Consider the following 21,128-nt stretch of genomic DNA (forward strand, 5'->3'; position numbering starts at 1 on the left):
CTCTATTCACAAAGCTTTAACACAAGAATAAGGACCTTTTCATTTTTCATTTTCAAAATAACTAATTTTGAAAAAAAAATCAAAACTTTATCACGGTCATTTGTATTCTTGAATTTAATTTACAACATATTAGCAAATTAGGGGCTCATTTAATTCATTAAAGGGTTATTAGGCTGCTTGCCCCAACAATGGCATTATTTTTACACAAATAATGAAACGATTCTGTTCACTCCATTTATCAAAGTGGCAATTAGCTGAAAACACTGCCACTTTTTTACAGGATCACAACTTTGCACACATTGCCACTCCACATTCTTGTTATACAACCCTGATCACTATTCAGATTGCCAGATAGTGTTTGCTACTTTAAAAGTGAACAGATTGCCCTTTCAAATATGTGCCATCTGTTATCTGATCACCATTTCTTGCTAAATGACTCCTAAATGTCATCCAATAAACGTTTATATTTATTTTAATCCTAAACCTCAGACCCTGTCATTTAGCTGTAAATAGCAGAGTCTCCACTGTCTGCTGGTTGAATGACTGTGGTGAGATTAGCATAAGGACTTTTATACACCCTTACAACTTTTATACATCCTTATAACTTTTATACATCCTTGGACTTGCACTGTTAGTTTACATACTTTGGTGGACCCCCACTATTTACTTTAAATGACCATTTGCCTTTTTTTAAGCTTAGATACATCTAAAGAAGAATTTTGAGAAAAGAGTTTTACTTTTACTGAACTCTGATTTCAGAAACATTAGGTAGCATAAAAACGTAACAAGGGCAAAGAGGGTTTCCGATTCCTATTCATGTCATGTGATATACGTATTCCTTACTTTAGCCTTCTCGCCTTCTCATCTGCAGCGTTCTGCTTTCTTAGCCTCATTCTTTCTCTTGGGGTCATTTTCTGGACCTCTGAAAGCTCGCGAAGAGTTTGAAGATGGAACTTTCTCTGACTATAAAAGAAACAGAAATCCGGTGCACAGAGCTTGTAATCTTTTCCTCATTTACAAGACAACTATGCTTAGCAGGAAATTTAAAGACATCACTCCTTCATATCATTCTACAATATTAAGTCTATTTCCAAGCTTAGATTGAACATTATGTCAGCTTAACGGACTCACAGCACCGAGCGTTAATAATGACACTGCAGGTGAACCATGAATAATAAGTATAATTTGCTTAAATAACTTTCATTTCACTGTAATCTGTTTAAGTCTTACTTTGAAAAATTACATTGGATAAAAATAATTATGGAAAAATCAATGTAAATCAAAGAAATGACAGACCATAGAATGAAACATACGTTACTCAAAAAAACATTAAAAGGTCATTATTGTAAAATGCTTATTAGATAAAAAAAGAATGCATATGACGAATTCATGGGAAGTTCAGACTATTTTTGAATCAACATACAAAAAAATAATTTTTCTTACTGGTAAAGCTTTTTTTTTTCTTTTTATTAAACCCTAACTAGTGGCAGCAGGAGTCTAAGAAGCAATACTTAAGGGTAATTAAACATAATAGTTATATATAATCAAGATTGCTGTAATAAAAAAAAAACTTAAAAAGCAAGCAATTTATAGGGCAAGTTTTGAAAAAATATTATGTCACTTTTGAATGGACATTATGGCAATATGGCAATGAAACATTTGTCTGTAAATGCCCTGCACAGTGTATGATGCCAGAATATACCAGGTATGAATGAATATCATCCCTGCCATCAAGATGGTGAAGGTCAGGAACCCGAAGAGGAGCAGAAGACAATAGCAGTACCCGTAACGAAGTCGTAACCCGAGACAGGTGAGTGTATTTAAATTTTGTTATCAGGCATTTAAGGTTATTTTATTTCAGAAAAATACATCACCTACTGCTTTTGCAACAAAGTACCTGCCTGGTCACACATTTTTATACATTAGGATTTACTTTTTTATACATTAGGATTATATACCTGTGCTCCCAGGTCCACATAAAAGGAGGTGCAATTATAAGGGATTTCTGTTATAGGAATAATGGGTATCTAGTAAAAAAAATACTTATTTGGGAAAATGTATACAGTCAATTAATGTTCTTTGAAACAAAAATAGGGCAACTAGAAACATTCTACAAAACCCTTCTAGTGAAATACCTCTTGGTTATAATTATCACAATCTGAATGGATAACATCCTTGCAAAAAAAAAAACTATATGTCCATATATTGGTCATTGTAAAAAAGAATTTCTGACCTTTGAATAGAAACCTTTAATTTAAGAGCAGCTGTTCATAAGAAGAAATGTATGTGTACAATCATATTTTCAGCACAAGAATGCATTACTTGTGAAGAAGGTCCTTCGGATATACATAAAGGTGATGATATGATAATTCAGGTTGGTAGTATTACTATAATAATAATGGTTGATAGATAAAAAACCGAAAGGATCAAAGGACAAAGGAATGGATTAGAGTTGAAGAGCAAGAAAGCCTGGTATTATGCTGAAGAGCTGAATCTCAATATTGTCTCTCTCACATAGATCTGCCCCTGAATAAATTGGTAATTATTTGCTATGTCAGCTTAGCGACAGTGTGAGCTTTTTTTATGTATTTTCTCCTAAATAACTATAACACATATAAAAAAGGATTTTTAGAGTTTGAAAAGGGGTCACGATTGGCAAATATCTGAATGTGTGTGCTAGTACATGCACAGTAGTACTGCAAATGCTAGACTTTTACTGAATCTAAAAAAAGTTGGCTGCAATTACTTGTTTGGACTAAATATGCATGTATGTATATAACAGGAATGATCAGAAATATTTTAAAGTACATGTAAACCCTGGTCTCTATGCATGCAATCCAGGGGTAGTTTTATGTCAGTACTCAAGCCAGGCTTCCACGTCCTGACAAAGGTAGAATTAGTGTTGTCACAGTTGCTTAAAGTCCTCCTTGGAAGTGTATGTGACAGGGTGACATCGATGGAAAGCAGTTGTAGATTGATCACTAGACACCCAATAACAAATGCCTGCTTACTGTCTTGGCAGGTTTACCAAGTACGTTAATGAAGGTTGCAGATTTAAAAACACTTGTAATTACTTACATTATTTATTATTTTAGTGTTTGGGTTTATGTGCACTTCAATATTTTCTCCAAATAGAATTTAAAATGTTTTTAACTCTTAAGTTGCTATTTAAAAAACTGTTTAGTGGACAGATACCTGTTTCTTAGGTTGTTGTCAAAAAGATATATTGATGGATAAAAAGTGTGCATCCTTTACTTTAAAAAAGTGGTGGTTAACTTACCTTACATAGAGGGCCTTAAGTGCAGCCCCTGAGATCAACAAAGGGTCAAACATAAAATTTAGAAATGTAGTGCTACAGAAAGCTGTCAGGGACTGCAGACACACTACACATACAGGAAATGGTTGGAAACTGTAGAAATTATAAAGGAGATGGTCTGAGACTATAGACATTCACATGAGATGGTCAGAGACATTGAGCCTGATTTATTAAAGCTCTCCAAGACTTGAGAAGATACACTTTCATCATTGAACCTGGATGAATCAGCAAACCTGTATTGTTTTTTTTTAAGTAATTTGCCTATTTGTTAGCAAATGTTTTCAATCCTGGACCAGATCCATTCCAAGTTTACTGGATCACCCAGGTCCACTAATGAAAGTGTAGCTTCTCGAGTCTTGGAGAGCTTTAATAAATCAGGCCTATCGCATAGGAAATGTTCAGAGACAGTGGACATGTTATAGGAGTTTTGGAGACTGTGGACAAGCTGTAGAAGTTTCAGGGAGTCCTAAAATGGAGACATGTTACATGGGTCTACAAAGGCTTGCTTTGCTGCTATTTCTGCCGCTTTGCGTTACCACCTTAAAAATGATATAGTAGAATGGGGGGATAAATGGTGGTATTGGTAAACACAAATTCTACTTATTCTTTCCCAGTTCACAAATTTTACATTTAAAAAGTTAAAAAAAACCATCAAAGCTAAAATGGGACAATATTAATTATATAAAACATCATTTAAATTTATTAAATATTCATCTTTAAAAACAAAGATGCTCAGGGCATACAAAACATCATTCAGCAAACCTAGGTACACATATAAAACAGTTTACAAAATGTGGTTTCTCAAACGTTCATTTTCAGAGGAAATCTGTGATCCAATAGGGGAGTAACATGCTTCATGAATACCAAACACCATTTCTTCAGACTCCCTAAAAATGATTTGTTTTTTATTGCTCACAGAAAGATCCATGATAGAAAAATTAAAGGAAATACAGGAAAAAAGAATGAACATTACAGAAAACATTTTGTAGAAGCTTGTCTAAAGAATATTTTTCTTTTAGTTTAACATTTTTTATTCCACATAACTAGAATTCTATCTGTAGGAGCTCAAAGGGCAACAGGTTGGGCATCAGGGCTTTAAAAAGTGAGAGTTTGCTCACATAATCCATTAAGAAAAATGACTTATTTATATGAATAAAGGCCAAAAGAAGGGAACAAGGCATATCCAAATAAGCAATGTTTATTTAAATATGATGCTAAATAATACTTAATGAAGGAAATGTCTGACATAAAGAAATAGTCAACTCTGTCAATAGTCAATAGTCAAGTGCAAAATGATCGGATGTAATTGTTTATTACAGGTATATTGTATTACTTACAGAGCATTTTTAATTTGTTCAGCTTCCTTCTGACAGATAATTGTTTTGTCATCTTTAAGTACACATCCATAAAGGTTCCACTGTACTTTCTGAAAAAACAGTAACATTACATAATTATGGTCAACTAGTGCAAGGGGACCAATACAAAATGGCTAACAATGAATGGGAGCTAATAAAATAAACTTAATATAATAAACCAAGATTTAGGTTTAGTGTGATGTCAAGGGGATACAGTCTTTACCCCAAGTAGGTTTGCCTGCTATTTAGTAGTTCTGTTGAGGTATTATGTCCTACATACAGACCCTCCTAAATGCAGGAAAGAGATCAACAAAAGTATTGCGATATGAACCCTTTATCCAATTTATGCACATCAGAGCATAGCTAATTCCTCAATTCTACAGTAAACTTTAAATTAATTGCCAGTCAAAGTCATCAATTGCCTTCAAAGTCTAGATTGAGAAAAGTTTTAAAGTTGGCCTCCCGTCAAGAGCCCCTGGCAGGTTACATGGAATTATCCAAAGAGCAGAATCTAATTGACCCCCTGGGCTTCACAGCAGACCTGCAGGAGTGAGGGGTCGGTGACCCTAATAGCCACTGGGCTACTTTGCTGCAGGGAGGTCACCAAGTCGCAGCCCCCAGGCTCTTCCCAAGAGGGAGTGGCAAGGATTAAATTACTTCAGCATAGAAATGGCTATTCTGAGTGGTAACAGTTACAATCAAAGTTTTTCTGATGTTCTTGTCCAAACAAACAACTCATTTCTTCAGTTTTACTGAGAATTAGCCAAACTCTAACAAAGAGGGTTTCACTTCGATAGGCAGAAAAGAGAAGTCTCCTCACTAAGGTCCCAGACTACTCTGTAAAATGGTCAGAGGTTCATTTACTGACCAAGTTCCAATAATATGACTAGGTTGGTAAGCAACTTGGTTGTTAAGTGAGGAGCACAATAAAGTACCAGTCTTCAGAGTTGGGAAAGTGCAGCATGTCAGTGTGAAGATAACTGGGACTTCCAGAGTGCAAAGAACAGTGCTGCATGGTGAGAAGTGTATGAAGAGACACCATGTTGCCATACACTGTAAATGTTTTTGTACAGTGTACTGTGCAGTACTGTAGTAGTGTTGGAGAGCTGGTCATAAATCCATAAGGTTGTTAGGTAAGTCAGAAAGAGAGGAGTATCTGTATAGATACATCACTGACTGATCTGATCACTGACTGTGATTCTATAACCTTTTTCCACTCTTCTTTCTACTTGTTTCCACTTTTCCTTGCTGCTAATTTATCATGAAAAAAAGTAAAGTATTTAATGACTTTTATAAAGTACACATGTGATCTAATTATAAAAAAAGTGTCTAGAACAAGAACATTTTTTATTGCTCAAAGTAACCACTGCAATTCTCTCTTCTTATTCCCTAGCGAATGGCTGAATGTGATTGGTCCCTATGATCTAAGAACACTTTTAATCATTATTCATTAAAAATTATGTGTGTTTTAGCACTGCATCTCGTTCATGTTCCTGTTTGGTATGAATTCTTATAATTACTCAGCTAGAAAGCAAATCTCAACTAAATGCCACGAGCAGGAATCAGTTTAAAAAGGAAACACTGTCATGTCGACAAACTAAATCTACAGATAAAGTGTGTATTTTCTTGTATATTGACATGCTTAACAAACATCTACAATGGATTTTGGTTTGTTTAGCAGAATTTTGCAATTACAGAGAACAAACATGGTGTTGTTTCCATAAAATGTATTTAATTAATCCATAGCACAAAAGCTGCTTCCAAGGCTAAGCAAATACACTAACGGTAATCAGATTTATAGAAATTCTTTCGGATAAATGATGCTCACTCACAAACTGCATACACCAGCAGTTAACAACAAATGACATTATACACAGCAGACAAATAAATTACATTAAAAGTCAATTCATCCTTTTCACTGGAAAAAAAATGTAATCATTAGATTTTCACATTGTCTGTGACACCGAATACATGACAGTAATCATTAATTACATCTTTAATGGACTACAATAGCGGTCCCTGATATTTTTAGGACTGGCCAACATCTCCCCCTACAAATTCTATTTGATTTATTGGATCAAGAAATGGTAACTTCTGAAGCTGAAGTCCAGGCAAATATCATTGGAACAAATAAATACAGCTCTGCTACCACTGATCCAACATTTGATGGATTTTTAAATAAAAGCAAAGTTAGTACCAAATCTTTTATCAGCCTCTTGCAGTCCTTTAAACAGAAACATGGTCAAGGGAACTCACAGCTTTTCCACTCTTTTTGAAGAAAATACAATAGGCTAAAAACACTTAAAAAACTTGTCCAACAAACATTTATGGTATTATTTATTCCTATACCTAATTAGTCCCTATACAGCAAAGTTCAGCTTGGGGAAGAAAAAAGAATGACAAGTGCCAATCATGTGCATTACAGTACAAGGAATATGCTGATAGAAAGTGAGCACAAAATGATAGAAAATCATCCCCCTGTTTCTTCTCATTTTACTGTCCAGTCACAGGCTGGGGTGGGACAAGATATGTAGATGTTACTAAACTGCAGTATCTGCCTTGCAAGGCAGGGCTGTGATTTGATAGAGTTATGTTGAGCTTAGCACACGAATAAAAAATACAAATTCTTTGGCAGGTAAAGCAGTTCCTATACATTTTCAATTTACTAATTCAATTGAAAAATATGGATGCCATATTATTAATTTTACAAAGTTAACCTATCCTACAATAACTAAAAAAATCACACTGCTTTTTTAAGCTTTGGGCCTTGCCAGTAGCTTAGCACATGACTTTTCTCTAGAAATTTTACTGGCAGGAGCCTAAATGTATTGTGTTTAATGAACAGGAATATTTTATCATCATTTGAGCATGTAAGCATAAATATTAATAATTAATAAAGAATTATAACAATATTCTGCATTGAAATGTAATATTAAATGTAAAAAAAAATGGTACCAAATGGGCTAGAGCACTATAATAGCATCACCTGTATATACCTTTAGATGTCTTTTGACTCTCCCTAAATTTATATTCTTTCTAGCACTCTGTCCAATTTTTCATACTTTGTGGTAGTGTTGAGAGCAGACCTGTCCTTTGCATCTTTTGTACCTTTCTATTAACATGCTGGTATTATAGGAGGCCTTACCAATTATAGAAGGCCATACCAATTGGAAGGTACTCAAGGTGTGGGGAGGCCAATTTTAAAAACTACTAAAGAGTCTCCAGAAAATGTTCTTGTTTGAGTGACTGCATGTACAATTTTCCTTGTTTAGTACCAAAAAGGTCTTAACAAATGTATTTTAAGCTGCCTAAAAAAGACACACTGATTTGTACTTACTATTTTCATGGCAAAATGCAATATCATCTATCAAAATGTTTTAGGACAGCTGTCAATTTTTTGTCATACCTGCAGCTGGTCCAATATATATGGAATTTGTAAAATCTCGTCTGCTCCTGGACGAAGTAATGGATCTTTATTCAGCATTCTAAAAAAGTAAAAAGGAATTGCTGTAAATACATTTGCTAGTTAGAAAAAAAATAGAAACATCATTTGGTATGTAAACAATGCAATACCCGCTCATTATAAAATTAAGGTCATTGGAGTAACGATCAGGTAGAGATGGTGTGGGACCTTCTACAATTTTCAACACAACTGCTAGAAAACTATGTCCAGTAAAAGCATGTTCCAAGCAGCATATTTCATGGAGAATGCAACCGACTGACCTGTAAAACGAAATGCACACAAAAAGTTAGAGATGCGACAAAAATTACAGTAGTAATAGAACTAGATTTTCAATATTCTTACTTCTGGTGAAGTGTGTACAGCTTGTTCTATGTATGCTATAGTTACATAACTAGCAATCATCATCAGTTCATCAATCCCTTTTACACTCAGCTCGATAAGCCTACTGCAAAATTATATTTGTGCCAGACAACAGAGGTTCTGTGAACAAGTATTAATATGAAATCATCACATCATAGGGATACAGACACACAATTATGGTTTAAAAGGAACAGACACATAAAATGTTAGAACTACCAAAGGCAATGTACAGCTATATACAAAGTTTATACTAGTTTATAAGTACAAAGATTCTACCTAAAAAAATCTTCATGAGATAGATGATTTGCTAAAGAAATAGGCGGGTGGAGGTTTACTATCCGGTAATTTTTATTTCAGGGTAGCTAAGTCATATTTAGATACATATTTACTGCCAGACCTGATTTTACACAATTCATCAAGCCTAATCAACCTAAAACCAGTTTAATTATGAACAAGCCATCAACAATTGAATCTATGTTTTCATTTAACTGTAGCATTACTTTATATTCCACATTCTGCAATGTATATATAGAATAGATCATTCCACACATAGCTAGGCATATCAAAGCAACTGGTAGTACCAGAACTTAATTCAGGCATTCTATACCTAAAGCTCAAAGCCAGATGCCCAGCTGTTAACGTAATTTATAGAAAATCAGGTTCATTTTGTACAAAGTACAAAAGCAATACTTTTTAGGCTTTATATTAACAGAACTATATATAAAAAAGTACAGTGTATTATTGAGGTTAATGAATGTAGCTTGAAGTAAGGGTTTCTGCTACATTTATTTCACTAATGGTCAAAACATATCGCAGTGTTAAAGCAAGAAACATATAAAGTATATCGTTAATATAATATAGAGAATAATCAGGTAGAGACAGAATGGCAAGAGACTGCCAAAGATGAAAAATACAGCAACGTCTATAAAAGAAAAAAAATTCTAATACATAAACTTGAAACATGAAAACTATAAGAATGAGGCATAAAACAAAATGATTACAGGGTTCCTTGGTTTTTCAGTTTACACTTAAAAGGGGATTCCCTTTAGTAAAATATTTGCCATTTTAAACAGTAACGAACATCACGTGTAACTTGAATCTAATGTGGGTGTCTAAACTTTACAAATAATATTTGTATGTTAAATTATTTGCAAGTACTACAGGTACCTAAGAAAACCATTAGGCAGCCAAATGTTATATGAACTTTCCTGAACACTCCAGCAAATTGAGATAAACTGTGAGCCTTGCATATCTATTCTAATATGCTGTAACGAAAAGAATGCATGAATAAAAGTAAACTCAAAATGTCATGTTAGTAGATGAAGAATCTTGATTGTGTCACCAGAGGCAAAATTCAAGTCAAGCTACCAAAGCTGCAAAAGAATCATGTTACCGGAGCAATCTAAAAAGCATCCCTTAACATGCCATGGTATTAGAGGCTAAGACTTTCAGTTATTAGAATGAATCTTTTATAGCAGAGTAATGCTACCAAACCAGAGTAAGATTGAAAAAAAAAAAATATTATGGATTATAGTGGCATTACACAGTCTGATCTGAACATCAACCATACCCTGTATAGCTCACAGCCATTGTAGAAGCAATTGTTACAGCACACAAAGATCTCCCTTCGCAATATTTTATGTTGCAGAAACAAAAAAAAGTATAAACTTTCATCAGATTTGATGTGATGTTCCCATGGCAGCGCAGTTCTATTGAAGCTACCACAGCACTTAGCTTCCTAGGGTGACTGTACTAATCAGCAACTTCAAAGGACAACAGGAGTGGAAACAGTGGGAATATAAAGTCACACAGAAATTCAGTTGCCTGCTCTGTGGCATAAACAGAGACAGAAAGGTTACATCCAGCTAGGAATTTTATTAATTCCATCCTCACAGAACTTTTAGTTTGGAGCTCTGCAAGAATTATTAAAACACACTTGAGAAGAAAAAAAATGCGTATTCTAGATGGATTAAACCTCAGAAGCTACCTCCTAGATTGTAAGCTCTTTGGGACATGCCCTTCTCTTACTCTGTCACTGTCTGTATTCGTCTGTCATTTGCATCCCTTATTTAATGTACAGCGCTGCTTAATATGTTGGCGCTACATAAAACCTGTTTATTAATATTTTTAATAATATATATATTCTGTAAATATTTGTGGTGTCCATCAATCATCGATAAAACATCAATACTCACTGATCAGGATCTTTGAAATAGTGCATAGATGTTACATGCTTTTATTTTCTATGTAATACTATTCCTGACTAGGAAACACAAGTTTACTTAAAGGTTTGTTACTTCAACCCAGTTAATAAAATGCACCAGTTCACCAGTACAAAAGAAGTGGTTCTGAGCAACACCCGTACATCAGGAATAAGAACATGTTCAGGGAATTATTATCCCCAAAAGTATACTCCCAGAATAAATCTCCCTACTCACCTGCCTCCTCGCAAACAAAACTACCTTCTTCAGAGGAATTCCCCAAAAAATATTCCTATCTCCATCCTCTAAAAATTCCAACCCCCTAAAAGGAAATCACCCCAGAACAACTTTCCCACTTTATCTCCCCTTTCCCAAAAGCAAAACCTTCATCTGCAAAAGAAAATCCCAAATCCCAAAAGAAATACACCCCCCTCCCATCCAATTTCCCCCTCTTTTTGAAATCACCAAACCTCAGATGATACAAATCTTGCTAGAAGGAATGGAAATCCTAAACTTCCCCTTGCCTGTGTTCTGTTATACATTTGAACTGAGGAAGTATGCTTCTCATGGATCTAGGTTGCGTCTCTGACAGACTGGTCAAGAACCAGCTATACTGGTATTGAGCACATATGATTTCCTTGTTTAATATATTCATGTCTAAAAAACGTGTTTTAAGTATTTTTTATTTATTTCAGTGACTTATATATGATAATGATGAAAATAATGATTTCGAAACCTTAGAAATTTATAATGTAAGAGATATATATAGCCTGATGGGTCAAACAGTGCTAACTTCATTGTATCTAATCAAGCTGCCCATATCTAAATACCTAATTGTAATGGGATTTATTGCAGGATTTTTCACTACAAGGAACCATCAGCATATCATGCATGAAACATATACCTGTCCAGGAAAAACACTTCTACAAGTACAGGTGATACGTCCTATCATTACCACTTTTTTCTTGTACCTCCAGCAGAACTGCTACTTTACTCTGGACATAAACATTCAGGTAATTTTATTAACCACCATAGCTGCTTTCATCCTGGATCTTGATTGCTGATTAAAACCTGATGACCCCTGCAGTGCAATCATCTTCTTATAAAATCTTGCAAAGAAAACAACTTTGTTATATATGTTATTGGGCCAAAGGTATTGGAGTGATGATACAAGTAATCTATACCTTGGATTTTGCAGATCATAATTATTTTTGATTTTGCTGTATATCAGACCATTTTAAAGGGTAGAAAAAAAATGTTTTTTCTACAAAAAAAACAAAACAATTTGGACATCTCTGGGTGTTAGAACATAGAAACAAGGTCAAGTTCTTGCAAGCAGGCAACCTGTACTATTTGATGAGTTGTGCTATATTTGTTTAAATATCTCCATATTTTTTTTTCAAAGTTACCTTTAAATGATTTTTGCAGATGTTTTGGAATGTAAGGCTGTCACCTTTGTTAGGGGAGGTGTAGTGATGTTGGTAAGGAGTGTGACTTTTCTAAATTGGACATGACTCATTAGGCGTGGGTATACCAGTATAATTTCATTATAATAAATATGATAAAACAGAGCCAATGTTTAGCATTACGATAATCACATTTTTTTTTTCAGCTTTTAAACTAAAGTGCCTTTTTATTCCCCAGTCTCAATTTTCATTAGTGTTTCCTTGATATACCTGGCTTCCCTTGTGGCTGCCAGGAATGAATGAACTCCTGCGCACAAGTTATATCATCCCATTCTGGCCAATCAAGGTGGCCGGAAAGCAAAACGAGGAAGAAAACGATGTAGAAAGCAAGGAAAAAGATCTGTGGCAGAATGGGGACAGGTGAGTATTCACTGGGTTTAGTTTTATGAGTTTGTTTTCACAGCTATATAAGGTGTTATAAAGACTCTAGACAGTGGTCTAATTCTTAATATACAGTATCTATAATAGAAGGAGTATCGAGTTTTTAAAAAATGGTTCCAAGAAAGATTTATTGCCTTTTGAAAGTACTTTTGAATGAATAATAGTTGCTAGCCTGTAATACTGACTGTCTCACTTCTATATTTTGAGTCACTGACAAGTAGGCAGCAAGAAGGTCAGAATAACCTCTCTGCATACTTGTACTGGTCAGTGAATCAAACATATTTAAAGGTTATGTGGAAAAATTACAGACAGGCAACTTTGAAAGGAATGAACAGTACTGGTAGCTAGTAACGCTAATAAAAGATTAAGTAATAAACTGAAATCTGGCATGCTATCACTCTACCTATCTAAATATTTGCATTATAGAACAATAGGCATAACTTATGTAAGTTCATGAGCTTTCCCTTTACATGCTTCATTACCCATGGGTATACCATTTGACAATTAAAAATATACATATTACTATGAACTTTCAAGTTCCTTGTTTAGTTAATTATTTTAACAGATTCTGCTTGACGCATTAATTGGATATGGTTACCTTTTATTAAGCAATTTCCATCCCAAAGCTTATGGCACAATTTCTATGAAAAAATAATGATACCCATGAGAGTAAAACTGTCATTTGCTTTGCTATCGGTGTTTAGACAAAGACATTGTCAGAATGAAGGCAGATTACAGCTGAACTCCAAAAAGATAAAATCACCATAGAACTAAATAATTGACAGGATTTTACAAAAACCTAGCGTAACTACCTGAGTTTGTTCTAACATCTGCAAACCTAATTCTGTCCACAGAATCACTTACACTAAGGAAGTGAAGGATCAGAATGCTTAGTCAATTGGGCTCCATTGCTTTGTGATATATTACATACTGATTACATGACTTGAGATCAGGGGTATGACCTCATTTATTTATTTGTTGTTGCTCGTATGAATTTAGGGTGGAGTGGGTATTTGTTGCCCTATGGTTTTAGGCCAGGACAAGGCTGTATTGTCTAGCAGCAATGCAGTCTGCAAATAGGTAAAGAACTTGTGGTTGTAGCCGTATCACAAGACTGCCTAAACATAATTACAAATTAGTTGGCAGGCAAAATAGTTCACAAATTTGTATTTAAGGTGTATTTAAAGTGTGTATTAGGATGTTTCAAAAATAAGCTATGAATAGCTATATAAAATAAATTAAATTTAACCTGCCTTAAGAGAAAGAAAAAAGCTGCAACGACTAAGCTTCTTCTGAAATTTCCTTCCTGGCTGTAATGATAACTGTTGGTTCATGTCTAGCTTACTAGCTTATCCCCCCCCCCCCATATTAAAAAAAAAACACGGTTTCTAAGCATTACTCTCCACATTCCAGCACTGTCACAATAGCCTACATTCCTTATATGGATTAAATGAACCTAGTATTATTCAACCCACAATTATCAAAGACTACAGGAAAGAACACATGAGGTGCCCGACTAAGGATACACTTTCATCGGTGAAGCTGGGTGATCCAGCAAACCTGGAATTGCCTTCTTATGGAAGTCATTTACTATTTGTTAGCAAATGACAATCCTGGACCAGATCCATTCCAATACTTTAACCACTAGAACCCAATTTAATATAATTCTTTTTATGGGCTCAATAAGCACTGTAATGCATGTAAGTAATGAAAAGGCAGACTCCAGGGGCTTCATGAGCCTCAAAATAGGTGCCAAAAACTGGATGCATCCCCCAGTCTGTAGGTTGGGCACCAGGTGTCTGGGACATCATCATGGTTGTCTGGGCTCCCAGTACTCAGGGTGGGCTTGAGTTGGGCTTTAGGGGGTCTATGTGTAAATGTTTTCAACTACAAATCACCCAACTTTTACCTAAAGGCTTCTTTGAAACTGCCACTGTGTGCAAATGGATGTAGCTCTCAATCCACCTGTTATGTATTGGATAAAAACATTTTCAGAGGGGAAGATTTTCGCTTTTGCCTACGGGAAATTTGTAAAAACAAGAGCTTCTAAATGTAATTCAATGCATGTGGATAGAACAAGATCACATTTGCCATGACAACAACTTATTTATAGGTGCACCAGTCTACAAATGCTTCTCCACAGGATATCCAACAATATATATTGATGTGTAAATCCTCAGCTAGGCATACTATTTTTAGTTAAAAATTAATGTTTGCCTTTAGGAAATCATTCTTGGAGAAGTTATAGAAGTTCTGCCAAGCAACATCATGTTATAGCATAAAAGTTACTGCACACACGTCTAACTTTGTGTTTGCTTGATAAGAAGTTAGGCTTTTCATCGACCTATATTTATTGCCTCAAGAAGTAGAGATTTTTTTTTACTAAATCTTCCAACTTTAACTGGGGTTGTTAAAAGAAAATTATAATTGTTTTTCACAACCTATTTAAGTTTGTTTTCATTTATAAACTGTTGTTTAATGTAATGTATATGTAATATGACTTGTTATGCCATTTCTATCCCTAAACTTAATACATAATATGTTGGCATTAGATCTGTACTTTTAGATATATTTTTTTTTCAAACCAATAGTGTCATCTGGCATACAGAACATATTCTTTACCAGCTCCCCAGGGAACAAATGCCCACTAAAGCAATGCAGTGCGCTTTTCCAAAAGCACATGTATATTTGTTTGCATTAAAATGTGCTGCAGTCAGCAGCCCGTTTACTTAAATGCAGAACATCAGATGTGTTGCTGTATAATTTAACGTGCACTGCATGATGTGTGGTAGTGCATTGTTAAGTTGCGTTTTGGGTGTCATTAACAATGAATGGCAACTCAGAGCAACAATGCATGTGACGTGTGCTGCCACTTGTTGGAAATGTGTGCAGTAATGCAACATAAAAATGGTAATTAGCACAAAATAAGCTTCTATTTTATTAGTGTTATTATTTTAGTGTTTTTTTATTTTAACATTGCAATTAATAAAAACCCCACATTTTCCAAGAGGCTTTCTTTGTAAGAGCTAAATGATTATATAAAATAATTGACAAGTAATGTATGTGTAAACTAGATGATCACAAAAACATTTTATGCAGTTCATAATAATCATTTATATCATTCTGGAATTAATTCTGGGTAAATACTAGAAATTTGGCAAATATCGGTAAGACAGCATAAATAACTAAAAATGTTACTGATACAAATTATCGTCATGGTTTATACAATATACTAGTAAAACGTTTATAGTAAGAGTAATATACTAGTAAAATAAAATATATCCACAAGATTCCTATTTAATATTATTAAAAATAAGTTAAACTGTATTTATTTGGAAGTAAAGCCTTCCTACATCTTCAATTTGTATCCTTAATCTGCCTAATAAAAAAAAATGATCAAATAATTAGTAGTAATAATAGTAAACTGGAGGTTGCATTCATGTGTATACAGTGTTATCCCAGTATCAATAAAGAGAAAACATTCATGCCTGCAATATTTAGTAGGTAGGATCTAACCTAGTGGCTTCAACAGAAGGATTTAGAATTATAATCAAGCTACAATGTCAGGTATCACCAGCTTCACAGAAAAAAAAGGTTGAAAAGGTTCAAGGGAGAAATTCAGCCTACGTTGGTATGCTGTCTGTAGCTTAAGTTAACAAAAAATACTTTTCATAAGGATGTCACCCTAATTTTTTTTTATAAGTAAAAATTGATAAATGTTTAATGAAATTCCTAAACTGTAAACAATTTGGATTCAAAAACTAAAGTATATGCAATCCCAATCAATCTTTCAATGGCTATAACGTCGTAATGTTTTGTCTTTTGTTTTCAAATACAGGTATTCCTCATTTAACGAACAATTTAGCGAACAATCGGTTCTCCAACGAGTACACTATACAAGAATTGTACAGTGTACAGCCGCCTAGCTCTTCATCTTCATTTTTGATCTTCCTTTCTGTGATCTTCGGGTCTGCAGGCTGTCAGTGAATCTATCACTGGCACATGCTGCTTGCTTGCAGCTCTGCAGATTCGCTCTTTTCTATGCTCCTCGCTTATAGACCAATTCACTAAATGACCAGGCTGTTGGAACCAAACCTTGTGGTTAAATGAGAAGTATCTGTATGCAGCTTTCACAAAACTGGTGGTGACCCTGGCACAAGGGTCTTTGCTTCTGTTATGGAGTGACAATTCTCTCCCTCTTGTACTCCATCATTATCACCAAGTGACATGGTGCAAGCATTTTAAAAGCACAGCTGCAATCTGCCTGAATACCTGAAGGAATACAAAAATGTTCAGTCCAGTTTTGTAATTTTTTAGGCATTTCAGCTGTAGCAAATTTCAATTTAATTCCATTTTGTTGAAAAGGTTTTTGTATGTTCCCAAAACTGCTTTTTGATTTTTGAGTAAGTATACATATTCTTGGATTATTTACAATCAATTAAAAAAAAGTATTACGAAAAATGCTTTTGCTATGAGGTGAGTTAAGTCACCAAGGTGGCGGCACCCTTTGTGCAGAGCCAGAGAGAGAGCTGCAGTGTTCAATGTTAGGTAAATTTCAGAATGCCTGAATAAGAGATCAAGTTTAGCTTCAGAGTAAGGCTGTGTACACATGTGCAAAAATTGTCTTTCTCAATCCTTTCCAACAACAAAAAGACTGAACGATGCATGAATGAGCGCTGTTCTGCTGTATGGACAGGGAGGTGAACAATGGAGCGGCACCCCGTTGTGCTCTCTCCCCTACACTCCGCTTCATTACAATCGTTTCTCATTCCCTGTTCGTGGATCCGCCAGGATGGATCCATTAACGACAAACAACGAGTGCTGGAGCCTAAATCTTGTTTTAGGCCCTCCAATCTATCTACACGATAAAAGAGGACCAAATCACGAAGATAAAGGGCCAGAATTAACAAAGCTCTCCAAAACTGGAGATGATAGACTATCATGGGAGAATCTGGGTGATCCAGCAAACCTGGAATATATCTGGAACAGGATTGAAAACGTTTGCCAGCTAACAAATGATTTTTAAAATTTTTCCAGGTTTAGTGGATCATCCAGGTTCACCTATGATGGTATATCTTATCTAGTCTTGGAGAGCTTTGATAAATCAAGCCCATTGTGTAGTTGAGGAAAGCTTATTTTCAGCAACAGTCAGGCAATAAGCAAAGAAGAAGAGTCAAGGTACAATAACAATGAAGTTCACAATAGAAGACTGGATATCAAGGTGCATGTCATGAAAAGCTAAAGCTCTGGTATTAAAATTGCAACTGAAGCATTCTAATTTTGTTCAAAGTTTAGTTCAGCATTTAGCCTTCAGTGAACACAAAATTATATGGACACCCATTTGCAAATGGCATATATGCACAAGAGCACAAAAAAAACTAGAGTTGCTGAGCTGTTCTGGTCACACATGGACAAGCATGCTAATATGGATCTTTGACAGCTCAACTACATTCCAAAAACTTTTATTAAGGCATAAATAGCAGGAAATATTAGAAAGAGATATCAGTAAATTCTGAATATTCTGATTACCATCTGTTAGGAGATGCTCATCTGTCCGGTGACTCTGTGCTGTGCGCCATCGCAGTATAAAAAACTGTTTATTCTGTCCAGCAAGGTCATTTGCAGCAGCCAGGAAAACTAAGATAGCAGCAGCCCTTGCTTTCCTTTAGCTGTGCAGCCTGATGTATTTTTGGCATCTCCTGCACCACTGTGAGGCTGTGCACAGCTGATGGGAGTTTCAGAGGCAATTAGCTCCTGACTCTATCCTGTGCTGCCATTGGCTGCTGGGACATTAAAGCCTCTCTGCTCCTAGTCACCAGTGCCTGTTGTAGCGTTTAACTGGGCTAATCTGTGCTGGAGTGTGTTTTCGTCTGATTTACTGTTGCTGACCTTGCCTGTTTCTGACCTTGTGAGTTTATGCTGCCTGGACCAACCTTGCCTGTGACCTGGACTCTGTTTGTGTTTTGCCCTTGGGTACTTTGTATGGTAGACGGATATTTTGTGTATGACCTCTGCTCTGTATTCTGGACTTGTCTCTGTTGGAATCCTGGTACTGCTTTATCTGTGGGCTCCTGGCTTGCTGCCAGCCCATGCCCAGACACCATCCCTTGCGCAGTAAGTCCTGGGGGCAATCTGGGAGTGATGGGAGACGCAACCAATCTCCCAATGCTGAGCGAGGGCTTCCTAAAGGTGAAGACTGCGGTGTTAGATTGGGGGACTGCTGTCTGGTGCTGACCAGGGCCTTACGTCGACCTACTATTTAGAAAGAAGATCACGTGAGTGGCGCATGCTAATAAATTTGCACTCATTATGGAAAGGGTGTGTACATTTAATGGGCCTGATTTATTAAAGCTCTCCAAGGCTGGAGAGGATACACTTTCATCAGTGAAGTTGGGTGATCCAGCAAACCATGAATGGATCTGGTCCAGCATTCTAAACATTTGCTAGCAAATAGAAGAAGAATAGAATAGAATGAAGAAATCCATTCCAGGTTTGCTGGATCAATGATGAAAGTGTATCCTCTCCAGCCTTGGAGAGCTTTAATAAATCAGGCCCATTGCCTCATGTTAAGGTTACATTCCTTTTAAAGATAAGGGCACTAAGTGCACTGATATATAATCTAATCATCCAAATATTACCAACTCAAAAAACAGCCAGGTTATTTTTACCACTGAGCTTTGCTATAAACATGGATAAACATTGATTCCAATGACTTCAAAACTAACATTTAAATTATCATAACTATGGAACGAATATGAACTCGTTACCTAAGTCAACCTTTCAACTTAGTAAATGTGCCATGGAGATACAGCTGAAGCATATTCTGATTGAGAGCTTAAAAAATAAAAAAAATAGGAAAATAAGAAAGACAGCTGCACTATGTAGCCCAATTTCTGAATCCTAGAATTAACCATGCATATGTTATTACAATCTGCTTTTATAAAACACACGGTTATTTCAAGCAAACTTCTAAATTAGAGTTATGTATTCATTAAGTCCTTGCTGAACATCTAATCAGGCTTCTTCATTACTGAGATGTTTTGTAATTAAAACTGACATTTAAAAACATAAAAGATGATGGGGAGGAGTTTGTGGCCCCAAACCAAGTACAAGTGACCAAATGCAAACTTTTCTCTCTTTGAAGTTCCGCTTAATTTACATATAATTTTTTTGTAGAGCGCTGTAATTATTTATGCAGATGCTAGCATTTCTTTATAATTATGTAGAATTTTATAAAATGACTGGCTAATGTAGCAGATGCATGAAGGGCTCTAAGCCACTAATCATCAGTCCATTAAAAAAACAACCATGAGTTTTAATGCTCATTGCTAATAATAATCTACTTTTGGCTGCAGAGTTCTCAAAAAAGTAGAACTAATACAAATAAAAAAATAAAAAGCTGAAATTTTAACAGTTCTAATCTGCTATTCTTGTCAGCCAGTGAGTGGAAAAATAGCTCTTAAACATTGTGTATAGGACAGCTTCATAAAAATTTAACAAAGTAAAGTTTAACACGTTAAGTGAAAGTTTCAGTAAGGAAACATACTAGATTGTCTGCAGTTTTTGTTTTTTAATCTGCTTCCTAAAATTACCATTAAAATAAAATACTTTAAATAAAATAAAGTAAAAAAATGTAAAATAACGCACACTTGCAATAATGTAGGAAATACAACCGTTGTAACAAATTACATTGTCTACAATGCCTAGCCTTAGCAAAAGGCACATCTTTGAATGTCTCACCCTGTGTTCTGCATTCTCAAGTAATAAACGGTTAATAAAGTAGAAGACAGGGAGGATTTTGGTGGGAATCGAAATGCCCCACTCCCCAATTCCTGGCAAAAATGAACTAGTTTCTACAGAGAACTTTCTGTACAGGAATTGTGGTATCACTTTCTTCAATTTAAACCAAAACCAAGGAAGTAAATAAAAAATTGACTCGATAAATAAGAAATTGACTTGATAATATGTAAAATAATAATAAAGCACACACTTTATCTCTGATTTCAGGGCTTGAATACAGGTTGAAGAACCCAACCAGAACTTTTCAAAAAAGTTTACACCATATGTGCTGGTATTCCTTAAGGAGAAGGAAGAAGTAGGTTGTGAGAAAAAAGCAGGAATTCCATTTGAAGCAGATTTTTTTTTCATTTCTAAAAAACATTTTATTTACATACTGTACATGTGTCCTTTCAGAAATGTAGTATCTTGAAATTCCATTAAAATCTTAATATTCGCAGAAATGATCAAGCTGAGCTGCAACAAAGTCATGTTTCTGTGCATCTAAAGGCCTTGAAACATTCCTATGTATAAGGGAAGCTACAAAAGAATTTAGAGCAGAAAAAGATGATGCAGAATGCTGAAAAATAAAGGAGATGATGCTTTCCATGGCTTGATCGTAGGGGGTATTCCTATTATGCAGTCAATACAGTTCACTCCAAAATAGCACCACACAAAAGTGCATTACTGTATGGAAAAAACTGCTTCCAATACAAGATACCTGCTATTTCTACAATAAAATAAAGTGCAGTACATATACTGAAGATTTCTAAACTTCCATAGGATTTACATTTTTTAAACACATATAAT

The 21,128-nt window shown here is 35.2% G+C and overlaps 1 protein-coding gene across 2 annotated transcripts in view; it reads right to left on the reverse strand.

Moving 5' to 3' along the window:
- NEK11 (NIMA related kinase 11) overlaps positions 1–21,128 on the reverse strand; it is a 158,934-nt gene that overhangs the window by 71,277 nt on the left and 66,529 nt on the right. For both annotated transcript variants that reach the window (XM_072412330.1, XM_072412329.1), the window contains exons 7-10: positions 8,245–8,394; positions 8,078–8,156; positions 4,654–4,742; positions 844–963 (exon numbers count right to left, since the gene is read on the reverse strand). In XM_072412330.1, coding sequence (XP_072268431.1) covers positions 844–963; positions 4,654–4,742; positions 8,078–8,156; positions 8,245–8,394 — 438 coding nt within the window. The remainder of the gene's footprint in view (positions 1–843; positions 964–4,653; positions 4,743–8,077; positions 8,157–8,244; positions 8,395–21,128) is intronic.

The sequence above is a fragment of the Pyxicephalus adspersus genome, chromosome 5 (genome assembly GCF_032062135.1).
Source record: "Pyxicephalus adspersus chromosome 5, UCB_Pads_2.0, whole genome shotgun sequence".
NCBI lineage: Eukaryota > Metazoa > Chordata > Amphibia > Anura > Pyxicephalidae > Pyxicephalus > Pyxicephalus adspersus.